The sequence below is a fragment of the Thunnus thynnus genome, chromosome 1, assembly GCF_963924715.1.
Source record: "Thunnus thynnus chromosome 1, fThuThy2.1, whole genome shotgun sequence".
NCBI lineage: Eukaryota > Metazoa > Chordata > Actinopteri > Scombriformes > Scombridae > Thunnus > Thunnus thynnus.
Window position 1 is genome coordinate 19,616,687 of NC_089517.1, and position 19,622 is coordinate 19,636,308.

The 19,622-nt window shown below is 37.4% G+C and overlaps 2 protein-coding genes and 2 non-coding genes across 4 annotated transcripts; all 4 read left to right on the top strand.

Annotated features, from left to right (window-relative positions):
* The first annotated feature begins 339 nt into the window (after positions 1-339).
* Positions 340-5,653, top strand: gcshb (glycine cleavage system protein H (aminomethyl carrier), b). The gene is made up of 5 exons (XM_067589168.1): positions 340-521; positions 1,755-1,834; positions 4,795-4,858; positions 4,962-5,093; positions 5,204-5,653. The coding sequence occupies exons 1-5, from the start codon at positions 371-373 to the stop codon at positions 5,299-5,301; spliced, it is 525 nt and encodes a 174-aa protein (XP_067445269.1). The 5' UTR covers positions 340-370; the 3' UTR covers positions 5,302-5,653.
* Positions 5,654-9,524: 3,871 nt separating this feature from the next.
* rpl13 (ribosomal protein L13) lies at positions 9,525-15,567 on the top strand. Its single transcript, XM_067589182.1, has 6 exons — positions 9,525-9,629; positions 10,079-10,196; positions 12,096-12,237; positions 13,652-13,825; positions 14,826-14,882; positions 15,359-15,567. The coding sequence occupies exons 2-6, from the start codon at positions 10,093-10,095 to the stop codon at positions 15,515-15,517; spliced, it is 636 nt and encodes a 211-aa protein (XP_067445283.1). The 5' UTR covers positions 9,525-9,629; positions 10,079-10,092; the 3' UTR covers positions 15,518-15,567.
* LOC137189719 (small nucleolar RNA MBII-202) lies at positions 13,453-13,533 on the top strand. Its single transcript, XR_010929714.1, has one exon. It is a non-coding gene; the product is annotated as a small nucleolar RNA MBII-202 (small nucleolar RNA).
* On the top strand, positions 15,116-15,193 carry LOC137189713 (small nucleolar RNA MBII-202). Its single transcript, XR_010929713.1, has one exon. It is a non-coding gene; the product is annotated as a small nucleolar RNA MBII-202 (small nucleolar RNA).
* Positions 15,568-19,622: the final 4,055 nt, after the last annotated feature.

A 19,622-nucleotide genomic window follows, 5' to 3' on the forward strand; every position in this document is an offset into this window, starting at 1 on the left:
TTTTTGTGGAAAACCCATATCAGATACAAATGATTATTCTTAGAAGTATTTTTGCACACATTTTATTTATTTTTACATTTTTACATATTTTTAGATGACACAACATGTAAGGAGGTCATTTTTTAAAATTTCAGTGTTTTTTTTAGTTAATTTGTGAATAATGTATATATTTTGTTTATAAATATTAATTCGTTAAGTTAGCGTTAGGGTTAGGGTTAGGGTTCATTCAATGTCAAACTTTAGACCGGACCCCCACCCCCCCCTCCTCCCTTTCCCCCCGCGGGAGCCCGCACCCAGTGGGATGGTGCGCGCCCCCGCGGTCAAGTGTATGTGCACTGGATTAAAGAGTCGCCACACACACTGAGTGAAGATGGCGATGAGAGCAGCGCTGCGGTGCCTCTCCGCAAACTTTTCTCCCAGGCTGCCTCAGCTCTCGACAGCAGCGCAATTCTCAGCGACTCGGCTGCTGTGGAGGAGCGACTCTCCGCGGACACTGAGCACGACCTCGGTCCTGTCCACAGGTAACAGAAAAAAAAACCCAAAAAGATTGCCCAAAAGGAGCCGTAATGTTACATTGTAACTACATGCGGGCTGGTCACGCATTCCTGTCTGTCTGCTAGGGGCGAAAAAACTCACGCAGTTTGTGTCACTTTCCCGCAGCGGAGCAGAGGAGGGCAGCTGAAAGTTAGGTGGCAGAAAATTAGCAGGCAGTCTACAACAAAGCTTTATTTTACCCTGTGTGATGTTATTGGAAGACGTGTGTTTTTACCAAGGTTACAGTCTCCAACCACGAGCTCCGGATTGGGCTGTTAATTAACGACCATAAACAACTAATTACCCATGTCTCATGCAACATGTAGTAACTTATTAAAGAAAAATGCACACATGATCCTGGATAAGTGCAATGAGCAGCTGTGGAGGGATGTATCCCACGTGCACAATGTGGTCTAAAATTTTAATTGTGCATTATTTATTCTTCTGCCAATCACCTTGTCAAATGTTAAAGCTCTTTCTAAGGCTCTCATTTGGTTAAAAACAGTATAAAAGCATGTATCCTGCCCTTTTTCAGCAGGGACAGTCCGCTCTCAGGACTGACAGCGCTCTCTCCGGCCATGCATCAGCATCTTACACAGTTCACAATCTGGTTCAAACCTGTATTTTTCTGCATGGTCTGATGCCAACACTGGAAATTGTTGAGGCATTGCTGTTCTTCCCACGGGGTTATAGTAAGGATGACAGCATGAGCTTGGAATCAAAAGGCTCTAATTCTTTGTTTTTTTTTTGTTTAGATCTGACTTGTCCACTTACGCAGCGGCCAGCAGGTTTTATTTGCACCTGCTTGCAACTTTTTCTGTCAAATGTTGGATGGTCATTACCCAGGAACTGCACTTGCAGAATGCTTGTGATTTTGACTTGTAAATGTTTTAGGGATTCTCGCTGCAATCAGTAATCTACAGGTTTTGGATGTTTAATAAGCCACACATGTTGTTGCATAAGTAATCAGCTCCGGTTCATAGTACAATAAAGATTGTCTTTGGACATACAAATGACATGATTTGAGACTGTTGGGCTTCCTCTAGTCTGTTTTATCAGTTTGACTGTTATCAAGACTGTGCTCCATGTATCTCTTAAGGTTCATCATAGCACAAACGTTTATTTCTTTAATCATAGTGTATATTGATTTATAGACTCCTCTCAGTTACACAAACTAATTAATTGATCTGTTACAACTTGATCCTTTGTTCTCTCCACAGCCCTAAAGTTCACAGATAAGCATGAGTGGGTGCGGGTTGAGGGTGGAGTCGGCACAGTTGGCATCAGCAGTTACGCTCAGGTAGGTTGTTGTCTTCCCTTTCACTAAGCGTTGATTTATGACACACTTGGGTCAGAGGTTTACTGATGGCAATCTAAAAATAGTGATATACTAATGTCTGAATTGTGCCGTTCAGTGCTGCCCTTTGTCCTAGCCTGCAGAAACTGTACTACAACAACAAGCTAATTTACTGTTTTATGACTATTGTTTGAGAAAACTGATTAGCACCACACTGCAGTGGTGTGCAGAAAATCTCAAGGGCAGTCTAAACTTTAAATGCAGGTGTTTTTTATCTTTACCTTAATAGTGGCTTTTAGAGGAACTGTTATTACCGCTATTGCTAGAGCTGCTATTGCTAGAGCATTCAACCTGACAATGGGCACCACTCAGTTTTGCCACTGAGCTCAAGTTCAAATAATTTTATCTCTGCTGCTGACCTTAATCTTTTTTTATTTTTGAGTACCCCGAACCATCTTTTTTCTCAAATGACACTGGAATATAATATCCTGGGAATAAATGGATTGCGCAATGAAAACATGTCTAGCCTGTTTTCACACCTCAGAGTCACTCCACATGTCTCATTTTTATTCAGTGATTCAAATAGTTTACCTGATTATCAGGATATCAATTGACAGCATTGTCTTCTTTGCACACAGTGTTTTCACTACTTCTATTTATATTCATGAACCCTAATATGTCACCACTACAATCCAAAAGAAATGCTCATATACGTGAAGGCAATCAGCAAAGTCTGGAGGGTTTCAATTCACACTTTTAATTTGAGATTGTATACTTGTACATGCTTTGACCTTGTGGAAATATTGTATAGCAGCGTGAAATGTCATCCACCAAACACAGAATGGCTTAACATTAACTGTAGTAAATACAAGGATGACTGTAGTGTACACTGATAGGTTTTCTGTTTACTTACTGATATTTTCATAGACAACTGTTAGTTGACCTTGGGTGCATTCAAGAATGGCAAAGTCATTGTTGATGTGGTCCCTTTAAAAATGTCAATCTAGTGAAATTCAGTGTGTGAAGTGTCAAAAGCTTAATTGCTTAACAGCTTAATTTGTATGTTAAATAGTTTAGAGTTCATTAAGTAGGTGGCGGTACAACTTAGGAAGCCATGATCCATATTTTACCCTATCAGAGGTTGTCACTCTGTGACTGGAGGGTTCAGTGGAAGCATGATATTAGCAGTTTTTATGACAGCGATTGTTCTGTGTATTGCTGCTGCACAGCAGAATTGCAGCACTACTTCCTCAGCAATATATATATATATATATATATATATATATATATATATGTATATGTATATGTATATATATATATATATATATATATATATATATATATATATATATATATATATATATATATATATATATATATATATATATATATATATATATGTATAGTATATGTATATATATATATATATATATATATATAATTTAAAACTTCTACCTAAAGTTTGAGAGTTGCAAAAAGTATATTCAACTGTACTGTACTGATACTATTCCAGGATCTCAAAATAAGTGATGTTTCCTACAGCCTTTAAAGGTTTTTTTACCATAAATTGTTATTTTGGAGAATTGTTCCAATGTTCCAGTAAATGAGGCTTGTTGTGGATGAGTATTGTAGTTTAGGGTAAAATGTGTGGAAGTACACAGTACAAGTACAAGTGCCTCATGAGGAAAGCGTACACAGACGTGATGAATACCAATTTTTTTAGTACTTCTAGTCATTTTCTACACTTTCTTTTTCACAGAAATTTTCTTCATAATGTTCAACGTTGTCTACACAGTGTTGATACTAAAAGTTAGGGCCCTGGTCTTTGAGGTCCACACAATACTACTACTTCTCTACATTATTGAAGAAGTAGGTATGAAGATTAGCTAGCTTTCCCACTTTGCGTCACTGAGTAGAGGAGTTTGTAGATTCATATTAGCACTGTATATGATTTCACATGTAACTGGTCAGTTCTACCTGCCTGTGTAAAGTAGCCTAAAAATATACAGTAGGTAATAAACTATATAGGTGATATCGAGGAGGAGTAGCAGGAACATGACCTAGGACAATTTAATCAGTCATAAACGCTTTTGTTTTATTATTGTTTCCTCATCCTTATGTGAGTCTTTTCCATGTTTGTGTATGAATGAGCAAGAGAAAGTTATACATCTTGGTGATATCATCAGCTCAGGTCCTGTGTCTGTTTCAAAACTATTGACTAGGCTGCTTGTCATAATAAGTCCCCTGTATGAATGAGTTGCACATATTTTCCTGTTGGTAGTAGTCTCAATAAATTGTGTCAGCATTGCAACTGTGTGAAGCAAAGTATTACCCAGCAGCCGCTCTGATACATCTCAGATTTTTATGTGTAATTTTGTCTTCACTGCTGGTTCTCTCTCTATGGTGCCTTTTTATGATTTTAAAAAATACCCCCCTCACTTATGAGGTAGACATAGGTATAGGGATATTCATTCTTCTTATTTTAAACATATCCCATGAAAAGACCAAACCAACATTGTTGTCCAAAAACTTTTAAAAACTCATCAGTGAGCCACACTGTTGCTCCGGATGTTCCCTCATTACCATGAACACACACTGTAGTTGGTTTTGTAATCCTCACCAAATTCACCAATTACTCCTGTTTGAGTAAGGTTTACTAATAACTACACTGCCCAGCTCATTCAATAATTTTTTAGCATTTAAAAATAGTACATAATTGTTAATTAAAGATTTACATCCTCAGTAGGAATTAAAGGGCTGAGAGAGACGGGAAAGAGACGGACTAATAAACACATAGTTGATTTTGGTGTTTTCATAGGATTTGTCCACTATAAGAAACCTAGATTATCATCAGCCTTTTTAAAATGCAAAACTTGGAGATTAGATTGGATTATTGCTTTTAATTGTTGTTATTAGATGTATAGGCTATACTGTAATTGATACAATTTGTTTTATCCTTTCAGGAAGCATTAGGTGATGTGGTGTACTGTGGACTCCCTGAAGTTGGCCAAAGACTTGAACAAATGGGTAACAATCTGAAATACAGTGTACATTTCTGTAAGTAATAGAGTCCAACGGTGAGATAAGATGTATCAATTGTCACGTTGTTGCCTTCATGTGTGTGTTGCAGAAGAGTTTGGTGCCTTGGAAAGTGTAAAAGCTGCCAGTGAGTTGTACTCACCACTGACAGGAGAAGTGAGTGAAATCAACACAGAGCTGGCAGAGAATCCTGGACTTGTGAATAAAGCCTGCTATGCAGATGGTAAGCACCTCACTGCTCCCCTGTACATTAATAGTAATTTCTAGGATTTTCTCCTTGTTCTCCTACATTTTTTACATTTTTTTTTAAAATACAAACTTCTTACCTTTCAGGGTGGCTTATCAAGATGACGATTGAAAAGCCTGAAGAACTTGACGGCCTCATGGATCAAGCTGCCTATGATAAATTTATTAAGTCACTTGATGAATAAATCAATAAACTCACTGTGCTATTTTGTAATGTAACTTCAATCAAAGATAAGTAGGGCAGGGTTACTAACATCTTGAGTGACACTCTTCTTCATCTGTGGTATTTATTTTGATACTGGAACTGTGGTATCAAAATAATTTTAAATCCTCAGTAACAACTCCCACTTAGAAGGTTAAGATTCATTTAGCCACTAAAACATTAAGGGCTCTTAATATCAAGATCAGTCAGTATTATTGGGTCTTGTTTCTGGTGCTTTGCTCCATTTTAAAAGTGCACAGATGCAGTTTAAGACTGGAAAGTGATTGTAAGTGCTGTGTCACGTTCATTTAATAAATTTGGTCCTTATGTTTGAATTGACAAGTCTTTGTTTTTTATTTACATACTTTTTAGTCACTAATATCTTTAACTCAGAAGACAGCATCATTCTTCTGCATTCATTGTGGGCCAATAAAGGGATGAAGAGTAAACATTTATTCTGCTGTAGTTTTGATCTTTTTAATCACTGAATTTCACAACTGCACTAAACATGCAGGAATATTTTGATGATGCCACGACAGCAGCAGTTCACACAGCAATAAGCACAATACTGTACATCTAGTAAAAAGGTTCACGCACAATTTAAGACATGCTGTAGATAATAGACTTCACATGTTCGTAGTGTGTTGCACATGTTGCTGACAGAACAGGGTGCTTCATGGTGCTTATTACAGTTGCACACACCTTGACCTTTGCCCTCAGGTGAAGATAGGCAGAGATTGCAGAGGCTAGTTGATAAATGATTAATGAGGCAGTGGTTTTAAAATCAGTGACTGAGGTAAAAAACTGAACTCTCAGGCTGATAATGTTAAATAAACGCTGTAATTGGTATTTCTGACTACAGACATTGTCATGAGTGACTTTAACCTCTCTCTCACTTTATCATGCAATATACCTATTTGAAAAATTGTATAATAAAAGACAAATCTAAATATCCTCATGTTTACTTCCTCATAAAGAAAAAGTCTTTGCTGCTGACCTAATATGTACCAAACCTTCCATTTAAAAACTGCATTTTTCTCTCTACTGATACCTTTTCTACACATGATGTCCTGCTCTATCATCCTGCATTAACAAGTGAAGCAGGATAATAAAAAAGAAAAACTAGTTATGTCGTATTTCTCTGATAGACTGATTGTTTGTTCCACATTAGGTTTAAAATTGTACTTTAATAAGATTTTACTCAGACATATTTCATAAAAGAGAAGCAATTCCATAAAAAAGACCCCCTTTTTTTTTTCTTTTTTTTTTTTTTACAATTATTTGACATTTTGAAAACTAATCCATTTATAGCATTAGTAAGAGCCAAATAGAAGCTGTTGACATTCTTTTTTTAGCTTTATTTTGATGTCTGTAGCAGTTAACAATCACAGCAATAACCATTGTATTAAACCATTTGATTTTATAGAGTTAATGTTTCTGCATTGTGTTTGCAAAGAGCACAGTGACTCAGAGTGCAGAGAGACAAGTTCAGACAGGACTGGGCACAGCAAAACTACACAGAGGAAAGTTACCTAAATGTATTTGAATCTGATTAGACATAAACTTAATAAGAAATTAGTAATTATTGTCTTTTGGAGAGACTAATGAGGCTGATGCTTGAGAGTTTGTTGGGGCTCAGCAGCTCTTATTGACAGTCCTGCTCAACCATTTCATCATAACCACATGAACCACTCCTCTTCCAAGTCACAGTCACACACACAGCCAACTCTGATATATTTTAAACATGTAGTGTTGTGTGCTGCATTATCATTAAAAGAGTTGAAGGAGAGCAGATTTACACACATTATGTAGGTGCAAGGCTATAAATATCAGGTGCAGGGGCAGATTTAGTAATATGGGGGCCACAGGCAAACTCTGTCTTGCTTTAATTTCACCCTTTCTCTAACTGGGAATTTTGGTATTGGCAGTGGTAGAAGTACTCAAAACTGTTTTCTTAATAATAATAATAGTAATAATACATTTAATTTGTACTGCACTTTTCATTCATAGTGAAACATAAATGTATGAAACATACAGCACAGAACATAAAGAAAATAATAATAATTATAAGAGTTAAGAAGTAAAACTATTAATACTACAGTAAAAATACTGTAAAAATCCTGCATACAAATTTTTAAATCTTACATAATGCTGGATAATTTAATCAGTAATAGTGCATCATATTTTATTTGTTATATTTTGTGAGTAAAATCTGAATCTGCAACGTAACCAGTGACATTCATCTGTCAAGTAAATGTGATATGTATTGAAATGTGTTCTCCTCTGAAGTAGAAGTATACCATTGCATATTTTAAGTGCTTTGGGAGCCTTTTGTACTATTATACTTATACTATTATTTTGGGGTACAGTAAGTTAGATTAGTAACATGATTCAGTATTTTTAATATCTAAACATCATTATAAATCTATAACTGTTTGGGCCCTTTTAGTTGAGGTCTGCCCCTGTGCATGCGTTACCTTCTTTCATTATCATTAAAGGCCCATTCTGTTTAATAGCAACTCTAGCACATACAGTAACATCCTACACAACACCAAACTGTTTACTGAGGTATCTGCTGATACCTACAGAATGTGTAGTTAACATGTTTATATTTAACCTTTGGGCTTTTTAATGATAGCTCAAACATGAATTAATTTTATACATTTAAGTTTATTTAGTTATGAGATGTTTTAATAGCTCCACTGTAATCAAAGTGTCAAGCTTCACAGTCTGCTAGAGGTGTTTTAATTGTAAATAATAAAAACATAAATAAATAAATCAAATCAGATTGGACTTGTTATCAGCTGATATTCATATGAAATGACCCAGATCAGTGGCAAGAGCAAAATAACAATAATCAGGTCATCCCTATTGTTGACTGAACCTTTGACTCTCTAACAAGAAATGTTAATAGGAGTCACTTCAAACATCCATGATGTGCTGCAGTTCTGTGACATTATGGTTTTATTGAGTTTGTACGTCAGAAATGGCAGGGAATGGTTGATAAGACACACTACAAAAGAGATCAGTCCACATGGTCCCTGACAGTCTTTCAAAACTAGTACTCAACATATAAAAGATAACCAGCTTTGAAGTCACTTTGTTTAAGGTAATTTCCATTGCCACGTACTTAGAGCTATATCCTACTGCTACATAGTTATTAGCTATGTATGCTGATTAACTTTAAGAAGATTATTTAGTTGACTGTTGTGGACTATAGCTACTGTATCTAACCAGAGCCAAGCCTTGTAGTTATTGCCTTCTGCTGATGAAAGGTAGTAGGCCTACATCTAGTGGCCAGTGATAAACACTTCACCTCTAATTGTAAGCTAACGTATAATATCAACATTATCAACACAACATGACATCATGAAATAATTCCCATTAATGAAAAAATTCCCATCAATATCAGAAAAGCTTGCAGTTTATTAACCAGACATCTACAGCAGCCAATGTAAGTCACATCTATTTACAATCACAAGTTTAAACAATTCACAGTCAGATAAGTTAAGTCTTTTAAATTTTATTATTATTAACTTTTATTATTGAACTACTGTCCTGGTCCAACTGGTGACAAAAAGTAAAACTCATTAGACAATTAATAGCCTACACTAAATAGCTGTAGCAACCCCAAACTCTGACCCTATTTCTAAACCTCAACTCAGCCATGTTGTGATTAAAAATCACATCATCACAGCTGTAGAGAAAATATTTTTGTACAAGTTTGTATTTAAAAAAAATATATATATATTAAAAAAAGGTATTTCTAAATGTTCAAAGTGGGTTTTGAACATTTTGAGTGCGCTTTTCTATAGCAAAACAAAGATGATAAAAACGAGAAACAAACTTTACTTCCGGTTTTGCTAAAAATGACCTCCTTCTGTGGTCGGTTTATGTGAGTCCACAATTTTGTGCATATTTATCTTAGATACTGACAAAAGCTTTTGTTTTGCGGTTCTGCATGTGTCGCACTCGTATAAGAATATAGTGTACAGCCTGTGAAGCTGCTCTGGTACAACGCAAAATGATACAACTTACGAAGAAAACTATGAATGAAGGGGGTGTTTTTTAAACAGCGTGGCTATATATATGTGTAACTATTATTTCATCACATTTAATTCATTTAATGACTATTTTACCTACCCTTACATTAAATAATCTGAAATATTTTCATGAATTTCACGTTTTATCGGTTGTGTTCCTGTAGTGGAGGGGAATGCTCTTGAGTGTACTCTTTGATAGGACCCCATATCCCACAATCCACCGCCTTTCTACTTCCTTTTTCCTTTCGGCCATTTTCCTCCCTCGTAGGTATGTGAAATTATCCTCCACAGAATTCAAACTAATCTGTGTTAATCCTTGGTATTTTATCAGTGTTTTAAAATTCCACTGGACACATGAAATAGTGTGTTTTAACACCTTTGAAACAATATGATTATTGTCACAGATTTCCTCGTATAATTGCTAAAAAGTGTCTATTTTCGCGGTGATGGTCGGTCTCCTGGTGTTTGTGTGTGTCTGCTAGCGTTGCCGTTACAGGCCAACTTTATTAGCGTCATATTTAAATAATGTCTTATTAAAATAAAGGGATCTCACGTAACTATTGCCGAAATGGCAAATTAGGTCTGAAAATGACCAGTAGTGGCACGTAGCAGTCGTTAATGTGTATGGTCGTTAGCATGTTAGCTTAGCCTCTCAGAGGACCGGTGGTGTGCCGGCATGACACTCTGCTTATGCCTGTGTACCACGCTGTGTTGCAGGGAAGCAGGCAGCCATGGCCCCAAGCCGGAATGGAATGATCCTGAACCCCCATTTCCACAAAGACTGGCAGAAAAGAGTGCGTACCTGGTTTAACCAGCCAGCCAGGAAGATCCGCAGGTGAGTGCTGCCCTTTGCTCAGGGGAGAGATGCTACAACGTTAACCTGAACTAATACAGCTGTGTATCAAACCCCTTCCATGACCGGAGACACGTTTCTGATCCAGATACCCTTTAAAGTAACATAACTGGCAAAAACAGGTGATGGTTCCCAGGGCCATGGAAAACCAGGATAAGTTAGGGATTTTAAAATCTCTTTTCAGGCTTGTAAAAGTAATGAAATTAAGTAAAAGCTTAGAAAGTTTTGGAAAAGTAATGGCATTTAACTTTGTTGACTGAAATAAAACTAATTAGGCTGAAGAGAGTAAGCCTGTCAGATTTAGACGAGGACATTAGAGACTTGTTCTTAAAATATAGAGTAGACCTGGGTGTTGAGTTCAAACTTAAATCCAGTGATAGTTGAATGTTAGTTGTTGGCTTGAATGTAGTGTCATACTGCTTCGTTTTCTTATGGCTGTCATGTGAAGGGCCTGTCTGTAATTGTTTAAGAATACAACGTGGATATCAACATCTTTTTTGTAAATGTCTGCATGCAGGGTGTACTGCCTTGTTGTACAGTTCATAATAACTAGGAAAGCCATGCTAGTGCAGTAAAGAATTAAAATACACTATAGCATGCTTGATCAATTATATCTCATCTTGTAGGGCAAGTGGTATTTTTTGTTAAAGCCCTTTTTCAATTTGATAACACAACTTTAATTGTGTATTAGCAAGTCAGTTCAGTTTTCCCTGAAGCTTGAAAGCAGTGCCAGACTTTTATCTTGAGTGCCTGTAAAGCTATTTCCGTAATAAAGGGAAATGTAATGACAGTGTCTGTTGTTTGGAGTATTTGAAGTGAATATGAAAATAACAGAAAATTTGGAGAATGAAAGAGGTTGCTGTTTGATTTTCATACAATAATTAAAGTACACCTCATGTAGTTTTGAATGGTTTGTTCCAGAGAGCAGGACCAAAGTAACTAAAAGCTCCCTCTGAAGACCTGGATCTTATTCTGGGTACAGTTAAGACAACATAAGTTAGGCAAGACTTCATATAAATGGCTTTGATGTAATCTGGGATATGTGTGCACTGATGTTTAGCAATGCAAACTATTTTATTTAGTGACCTAAAAGCAATCATTAGCGATGTGTACATCGTAGTAGACTAAGCCAGGGTATCTCATCCCATAGCAAAGTGGCCTGGACTTAGTCTAGCTTTCTGGAAGGCAAGATGATGAATGTATTGTTTGGAGACTCAGCTGCAAAATGTACAATACAAAATGTATACTAGGCTATAAAAAAGGAAGTTTTCTAGCTTTAATGTGCCTGTGTGTGCATTAACGGAGCATAAAAATATCTGCTCCACATAAGTTTCAGGGCTCCTCTGCATTTATGTAGGGGCGTCTGTAAACACAGTAGACTGATTTTGATCTCTCAAGTCTAGCATTAACATACAGTGGTGTTGTTGAAGCCTTTTTCCCACCGCAGGAACATCTTAAAGAACACAGGTTTAAATTAAACTCAAAATTATGTAGGCAGTTCCCTAAGTAGATGTAGATGAACAAAACCTAAGGTAACAGTTTGCTAATTATTTCAATTTGGTGACTGACTTGAAGTATGAGTGACTTCAAAAAGTTGCAGATGGTGCAATTTTGGAGACAGATGCTGTTATTTTCACTTTTTTATCACCGCTGCTTGTCTCATTTGCATTCATTCATCACATCTGTTCAACATACACAGAAGTAGTTTACAAAGAAACAATGATTGTGTATTTGTGTCTCAAAGCATTTAGCATTTTTTTTTTTAAATCTGTTTGCATTACTGTTATGGTTGTTGAGATGAAATGCAAAACAGACTTGTATAATTGAGTTTCTGTAGTTCCTTTGGTTACTCTAGTTTGACTAAGATGCCTCCTTCTTTAGGCGAAAGGCTCGCCAGGCCAAGGCCCGTCTCATCGCCCCCCGTCCTGTTGCCGGACCACTGAGGCCACAGGTCAGGTGTCCCACTATCAGGTACCACACCAAGGTTCGTGCCGGACGTGGCTTCACCCTGGAGGAACTCAAGGTAATACTGTCTGTAAATAGATCAACGAGCATGAATAATTCATCAGCAATGTCACACTCTTGCGTTACCATGTAGCAAGAGGATTGTTTGGAAAATGTGTTCCTCAGAGTAAAATCCTCAATAGTTCAGAATACACATCGACTCAGAAGGGATAAGTGTAGCAAACCAACTGGTGAATTTTCATCAATTGTTGGTTTGGTAGAAAATATTGTCAGCAAGACACAGTAAAAGCGAGTGTTATTCAGGGTGACCTCCACCTCAGAGGTGCTATTGACAACTACTGTGGATGTAAAACAGAATGGGCTCAACCTTTTTCTCTGAATCATGCATCCCACCAGACCAAAAAACGTCAATAGTTATAGAGGAACATGAAGTGCAGCCCAAAGACTTCATGTTCTTGCCAACATGTACCTTGCCTTTCCTCCCATGCACTTACCTGCTGTGGGAGGAAGGCTAAAATGATTGTTGATGTGCATCACCTCTGATCATGTGGAGTTGTTTTCTCGTACAAGAGTAGGCTCAAACACGAATTACTGTTATTGATCAGTGAGGTAATTTTGCAGAGCTTGTGGCATATAGAGCACCTCTGTTCCTAATTTTTCAGAGTCTATCACCATGAACAAGAACCTCGAAGTTCTCCTACCGAATTTAAAATTGCTGTCCAAGTTGTGGAGGATAACAAGGAATCCCTTTGTCAACTATAAACACAAGTCACATCTCAATTTGATCCTCATCAGCTAAATTTGTGTGGTGGCAAAAATTAAATCAATCTGATCATGATGCACCAAGCAGCCCTGATTCCAGTAAAATGGCCACCAGATAATGCTGGTCACCTCAACATTACTGGGGAAGAAAATGAAGAGCCCCAGTTTATACGTTGAAGTGTTGAATCATTTTAATTGGGCATGATACAGTGCATATATAATATAAATATTCCATTAGTTTGCTCTTGTAAACACTATTATGTTAATCAGATGTTAAACACCCGATGAATATGGACAAAGAAGCGCTATGCCGCGAATAAGACCTTTAACCAGTCAGTGCTAGGTTCAGTGTTTGTCAGTGTGCAAGGAAACTGTCAGCTTGCAGTTTCCAGTGAAGCTTTGTCCCCTATGAAAAGAGACTGACACAAAGAGTACCTGGGACAGTAATGACAAACATGTTGGCAACTATGTTTAGAAATATAGGACCGTTTTTTTTCCCCCAGCAGTCAAATGATGACAAAATCTCCGGAATCTCTGTATTCACTTGATGAATCATTTTGAACCCCTTATCTGATGACTGCTGTTTTTAAATTGAGTTGAAAACCAAATTCACAAAATGGACACCAATATCTTGTGTAGTGGACATTACAACATTACCTCCAAATCAGAAATATGTGTTTAACTCTTTGTGCTTCTGCTCCTCCCTGCAGGCGGCCGGCATCCACAAAAAGACAGCCCGCACCATCGGCATCTCTGTCGACTCTCGCCGTCGTAACAGGTCCACAGAATCTCTTCAGGCCAACGTGCAGCGCCTGAAGGAGTACCGCTCCAAGCTCATCCTGTTCCCCAGGAAGGCTTCTGCCCCCAAGAAGGGAGACAGCACTGTAAGTTCCTCTTTCATGCTGTTGCATAGAGGGTCAAGAACCGGTGCAGAGAGGGGAGAGGAGGGAAAAAAGAAAAAAAAACTTTGAAAACAAATTTTTGAAGTGTGTCAGACTGGAATATCTTTTAAAAAGTGAACAGATGTTAATAGTAGTTTAGTTTTTCTGAAGAAAACTGAGGGTTAAAACATTTAACAAAGGCATGCGGTCAGTAGTAGGAGAGCCATTTCTTGAATTGGTACAAAGTCCTCTCCAGTGTGTTTGTTTCATCTTCTGTAAAGGCTATTTTATTGATTTTCATGAGTTTATTGTACAATTGTATAAAAACGGAAAGAGTCCTGTGTGACAGTGTCTTTGAGGGAGCAAAAATGTATTTCATGCCTTTGCCATGCTTTTCTTTTGTATTTTCTAAATGCAGTGCAGTGATAAGGTCCTCTTATCTCTGCATGTCAGTTTGAGTTAAAAGCATTTTTTATCACAAACACCTTCAGTGAAAGATCAGAATTTACATTCTGAATGCCATTTTTTGGTTTATGAAACTGGCTGTGTTGGAGTTTTTACAGCACTGCATGGCATTTGGGGTTACCTAATGAAACTGGGGACGCATCAGTGAACTTTTAAAATTCAGTCAATTTTGAGAACAAATTCCCCTGTAATGAGTTAGTTTTTTTTTGGTAAGATTATTCACCTGATTAATAAAACATGACTGAGAACCTGTAATGTTACAGATGCTTACACAATCCGACCAGTCAGAACAATGATGCAGGGTTACAGCCAAATACTGTCTCACTCCAGTTAGTCTGCAAGTGGTTTATTATGGTTGAAAATGAATATTTAGACCAGAATGCCTTAATCAACAATTTATTATGACCAGGCCTGATTTGAGGTTGTATCACCTCACTTAGATGTTGGTAATAACCTGATGTTTGTCTGCCTTGTAGCAAGATGCAACTGAGTAATATGCATTTCTTTTCCCTTCAATAATTGTTTGTGATCTTTTCAGGTGGAGGAACTGAAGATGGCCACTCAGCTCTCTGGTCCAGTCATGCCCATCAAAACTGTAAGTTGCAATTCCTTCACCCAACACATACACATTCAAAACTGTACTAGAATAGAAATTACAATGAAATCACAGGAAATAAATGTGAATTAGTTTGATGAAAATAAGGTTCAATTTTACCTATGAGTTAACATTAAACTGACAGGACTTTGTCATTTGCCAAGGATATCTAAACCAGCATATCCGTGATGAGAAAGAACTGTTGATTTGTTTCTCATTGCAGCAGTCAGATGATGAGAAATTCTCCGGAATCTCTGTATTTCTGTGATGAAACACTTGAACCCCTTTTCTGATGACTGTTTTGAAAATCAAGCTTGAAAATCTCATTTGTTGAAATATGATGTCCCAAAATTGGGCTTGAAATTGCATATTAGTTCACGTTAAACTGGCAGATTTTGTCATTTGGCAATAGGATTTAGTGCCTTTTTTTGGAAAGTGTATCAGATTACTATACATTTTTGTTCCTTCTCTTCCAGGTACACAAGAAGGAGAAGGCCCGTGTTATCTCTGACGACGAGAAGAACTTCAAGGCCTTTGCCAGCCTGCGTATGGCCCGGGCCAACGCTCGTCTTTTCGGCATCCGTGCCAAGAGAGCCAAAGAGGCTGCCGAGCAGGATGTTGAGAAGAAGAAGTAAATGTAGCCTGTCTGGAACTTTGCAAAATAAAGTATGGAAAAAAAAAAAAAGATCATTGTGAGAATGTCGTGATTTGAGATTTAGTTTTGATGAAGACTGGTGGTTTTCATGGTCTTGTCACAGATCATGGGACTTGGTAGAATGAAGCCGCACAACAGATGGGACATAACATGATATCTTGTACATAGAAAGAACTGTAGTTCAACATCTGGGTCTCTTACAGTATCAACGCAGGTGAGGTCTGATATATAAATGGTTTCCAATGTGCTAAAATTGTGGCCTCAGATTGTAAATACTTGTAAGATCATAAAAAGTTGCCACAGCAAGTTTTATTGTAATTTTGACCATAAGAAATACAGCTGAGATAAAACCTTGTTTATGAACCAGGGCACAAAAACAAATAATATATCTGATCTATGTCTACCAATATAAATATACTGCATGTAAAAATCTTTTGAGGTCAGAGTTCCTTTTTTATGATTTCTATCCACTGGATAGCTGTTGAGGGAATTGAGGTGTGAGCTGAAAGAAATTATTTTCACACCACACAATAATACTTGATTTATCTCATTATTAAATTGAATCGTACCAGAACTCAAACCTAAAACTGGGGTTTGGTGTCTATGCATGACTTATTTACAGCAGTAGGTGGCAGTACAAGCACAAATGAAGCTCGGTAATGGAGGCGATAAGCATTTAACAGAACAGGTTACTGAATTTTAACAGCAACTGTTGCTCCATGTAAAAAAAAAATTGAAAACCAATTATTAGTCCATTGGTATTCAATAATCAGAGAAGCAGCAGTTATTAGAAGGAAACTGCTGACAAACTGGTGCATGTTCATTCAAGGTTGTCCAGTGGACTCATATTTTTACAGTCTGATCAATGGGAATAAAGTTTAAACCTGGAGGAGACTCAATAGCAGCTGACCATTATAACGCTAGACTATCTACAGCTGCAGGTAGTGGAGGCCAACAACATGAGGCAGAGAAGGTTTAGGAGAAATGAAAAGCGAGGAAGAATCACATCCCAGTGAGGCAGTTTTTCACCTGGCGTCTGCAGGAGAGTAAAGTGGAATTTTAATTTCCATGCTGACAGTTTCCTGCTGGCAGACATGAACCAAAACTGACTGTTAATGTAAAACATTGCTATGACAACAGAGTTTCTGGACATTTACAAACAATGTGCACAGCTGGTGTGTGCTGTGTTGTTCTGATAAGGTGAAGGGAATGAATAAAAAGTAACTCAAATGAAACACAGCTGCAGACACTCTCCTATTGGCGGAGATCTATTTTAGATGCATTACTCTGTTTATTAACATTCGAAAACTTCGAATGCAATAACAGACTGGAGCATGCTGACAGACAGACTGAAAAATGAGGATGGATGAGATTGGACCCATCACAACGTCCTTGCTCGTGTCTCCTTTAATGTTTCTGTTTTCCAACAGTCTGAATGGAAAATAAATAATTCAGCTTTTGAAGATAAGTGGTGAGTCAAGTTGTTTTGCGCCACAAGTGACTGATACAGCTGAAATCTAATATATGATCTTGTTTATCCTTAAGATATGATGCTGCAAAATGATTCACTAAATCACACTTATGAACCATTAAGTTTAACCACCTGTGTCCTCATTGTGTTACCAAATAACTCCAGCCTTAAAGCAGGTGTTCAGGTGCTCATATGTACAATGAAACAGCTTTTTCTGGCTGTATAATCATTCCTCCTGTTTACTGACTATTGTTTTAAGACAGACTTGAAAATATGTGAACCTGTCCTTTAACAAGTGATGTCATTTTTTTCTAACAATCTACATAAAAAGCAATACCAAAATGTATGCAAATTAATATAAATTGTGATGTAAATTTCTTGATTTCTTACTTTTGATGAGCACAGTTTACATCATACAAGACTGACCCAGAGCTGAAACGATTAGTCAATTAATTAATCATTTAAGTCTTTTTTCAAGCTAAAGTACCAAACGTTCTCCGATTATAGCTTCTCGAATGAGACAGTTTGCTGCTTTTCTCTTTGTCATATCAGCGTGAATGCACTATGTTTGGGTTTCGCACTGTTAGTCGGTCCAAACTATCATTCTGAAGACGTCATCTTTGGCTTTGGGGAGTTCTGACAGGTATTTTTTGATGGTTTCTTTGTTTTAAAGACTAAATGATTAATTGATTGATTTTTAAAAGATGAAGAGGTTGATCAGTTGCAGCTGTAAACTGACTACAACAAACAAATTGTCCTTTACAAGAGAAGTCTATGCCAAATGTCAACCAAAACCTGTTCTGGTTACAGTTCCTACTGTAGTTGTGAATAACCAAGAGAATATTCATTTACTATTTAATTAGTAAGTGCATGTATCATTTTTTCTGTTCTCACTTGTATCCTTTGCTGCAGTTAACACATTTCCCCACATATTTTTTTCTCTTCTAATCTACAATCAAACTGAAATCAATTAAGTTGCATATAATCCTTCAGTGTCAGCTTCAGACCTATGATGTATCACGTTTCCTCCGTGAAAAGGAAGTGAGATCTGTTCGGCTACAATATTTGTAGGTCAGTAAATCAAATATAATGATGACAGAGAAGACTCCTGCAGATAACGTTTCTATTCAATGAGCCGTTACTAGAGCGGTGCTGAAACACAAGCTCAGTGATTGATCACCATTAACAGGGAAGCTCCATCATCTATTCCCGATGAGAAAGACTTTAAAATCAATAGAGACTTAGAAATTTTTTTCCAAAAACCTACATGTTAAAAAACACCTCTGCTCAAGGGAACTGCTGGTGGATGGATGATGTTACACAAACACACCGAAGCTATATTACACAGACAGGATTGTTTGACTTTAAAATTGAGCGATTCAGGCTATGTTAGGAGATATTTGGGTTGTTGTACAGGCAGCGTGGTCAGCAGCACCAAGGCGTGCACTGACTGTGACTGGAGAGACGCAGTGGGGACAATCTGAATAGATAATCCATGTGTAAACGCAGAGAACGTCCTGTGAGGTGCTGAAGCGACGCAGCAGCAGATGGCCGATGTTTGGAGCTGTGGCGTAACAGGGCTCAGGTGTGTGCCCCAAAGCAGACGCTTCCTACCGACTCAGAATACTCATGGAAGAAGGGGCAGCGGGGGTGAAATCTGCAGGAGAGAGAGCTGACTTTAGGTGATGGCCCTGTCAGAGAGCAGCAAGTTCACATATTTAACACAAGTGTATCTGAATAAAAGCATCAGCAAAAAGAATTTCACCAATAAGACCAACTTTTAAGAGGAATTAATGTGGTATTTCTATCATTTGTTGTTCAGCAGAAAAGCACGTAGACAAATGTTTTATTTTTCCTGCTACGGGAATAAATTTATTGACTTGTCTGTCTGCTGCACACATCATTTTAGCAGCTGAAAGCTTCTGAGTGGCTAAACTCTCAAAGAATCAGCCAGGTGCTCTTGAAATCAAATGTAATGCTGCAAAACTCTAATGAAAAAATGTTCTCTCTGTCTGAAGGACACAGAATTATTTGATTTCAAAGCCTTCGGGAATAAAACGTTACAACAGCTTTCCTTTATCATAAGCTGCACTGTAAGCAACCGCTAACTACAGAAGGTACTTTGATTTAAGGGTTACCTGACCCTAACCCTTTTAAATTTCACGTTTTATTTCGATAAACACAACATTTCCAAATTATTCTCTCACCTGTTTTGTCTCTTAGTTTGTCTTTCAAGGCCTTTCGTACTGTTTTTGCAGCAACTTGAGAGCTGCTGTTTTGTCAGTGCAATCTATAAATGTTATGCAATGTCTGGAAATACATTCATGAAAATAATACATTTGTGGGTGGACTGTGAAAAGGTTCAGGCATAAATGCTGTATAGAAACATTATGTTATGTAACATATATTGCTGAATGACTGAAAATCTACACCATGAATCAGTTCAAGATCACTTTAACGTGGATGATATTAGACTTGTAAGTGTTTGTGTATAGGTATGTCAAAAGGGTGTTTGTGTGTGCGTGTGTGCATCTGATAAAGGTAAGAGAGCAGAGAGTCACAGGTCCTCAGCTGTTGTCTGCTCTACTCCACCGAGGGGCTGCCTCATGAAGAT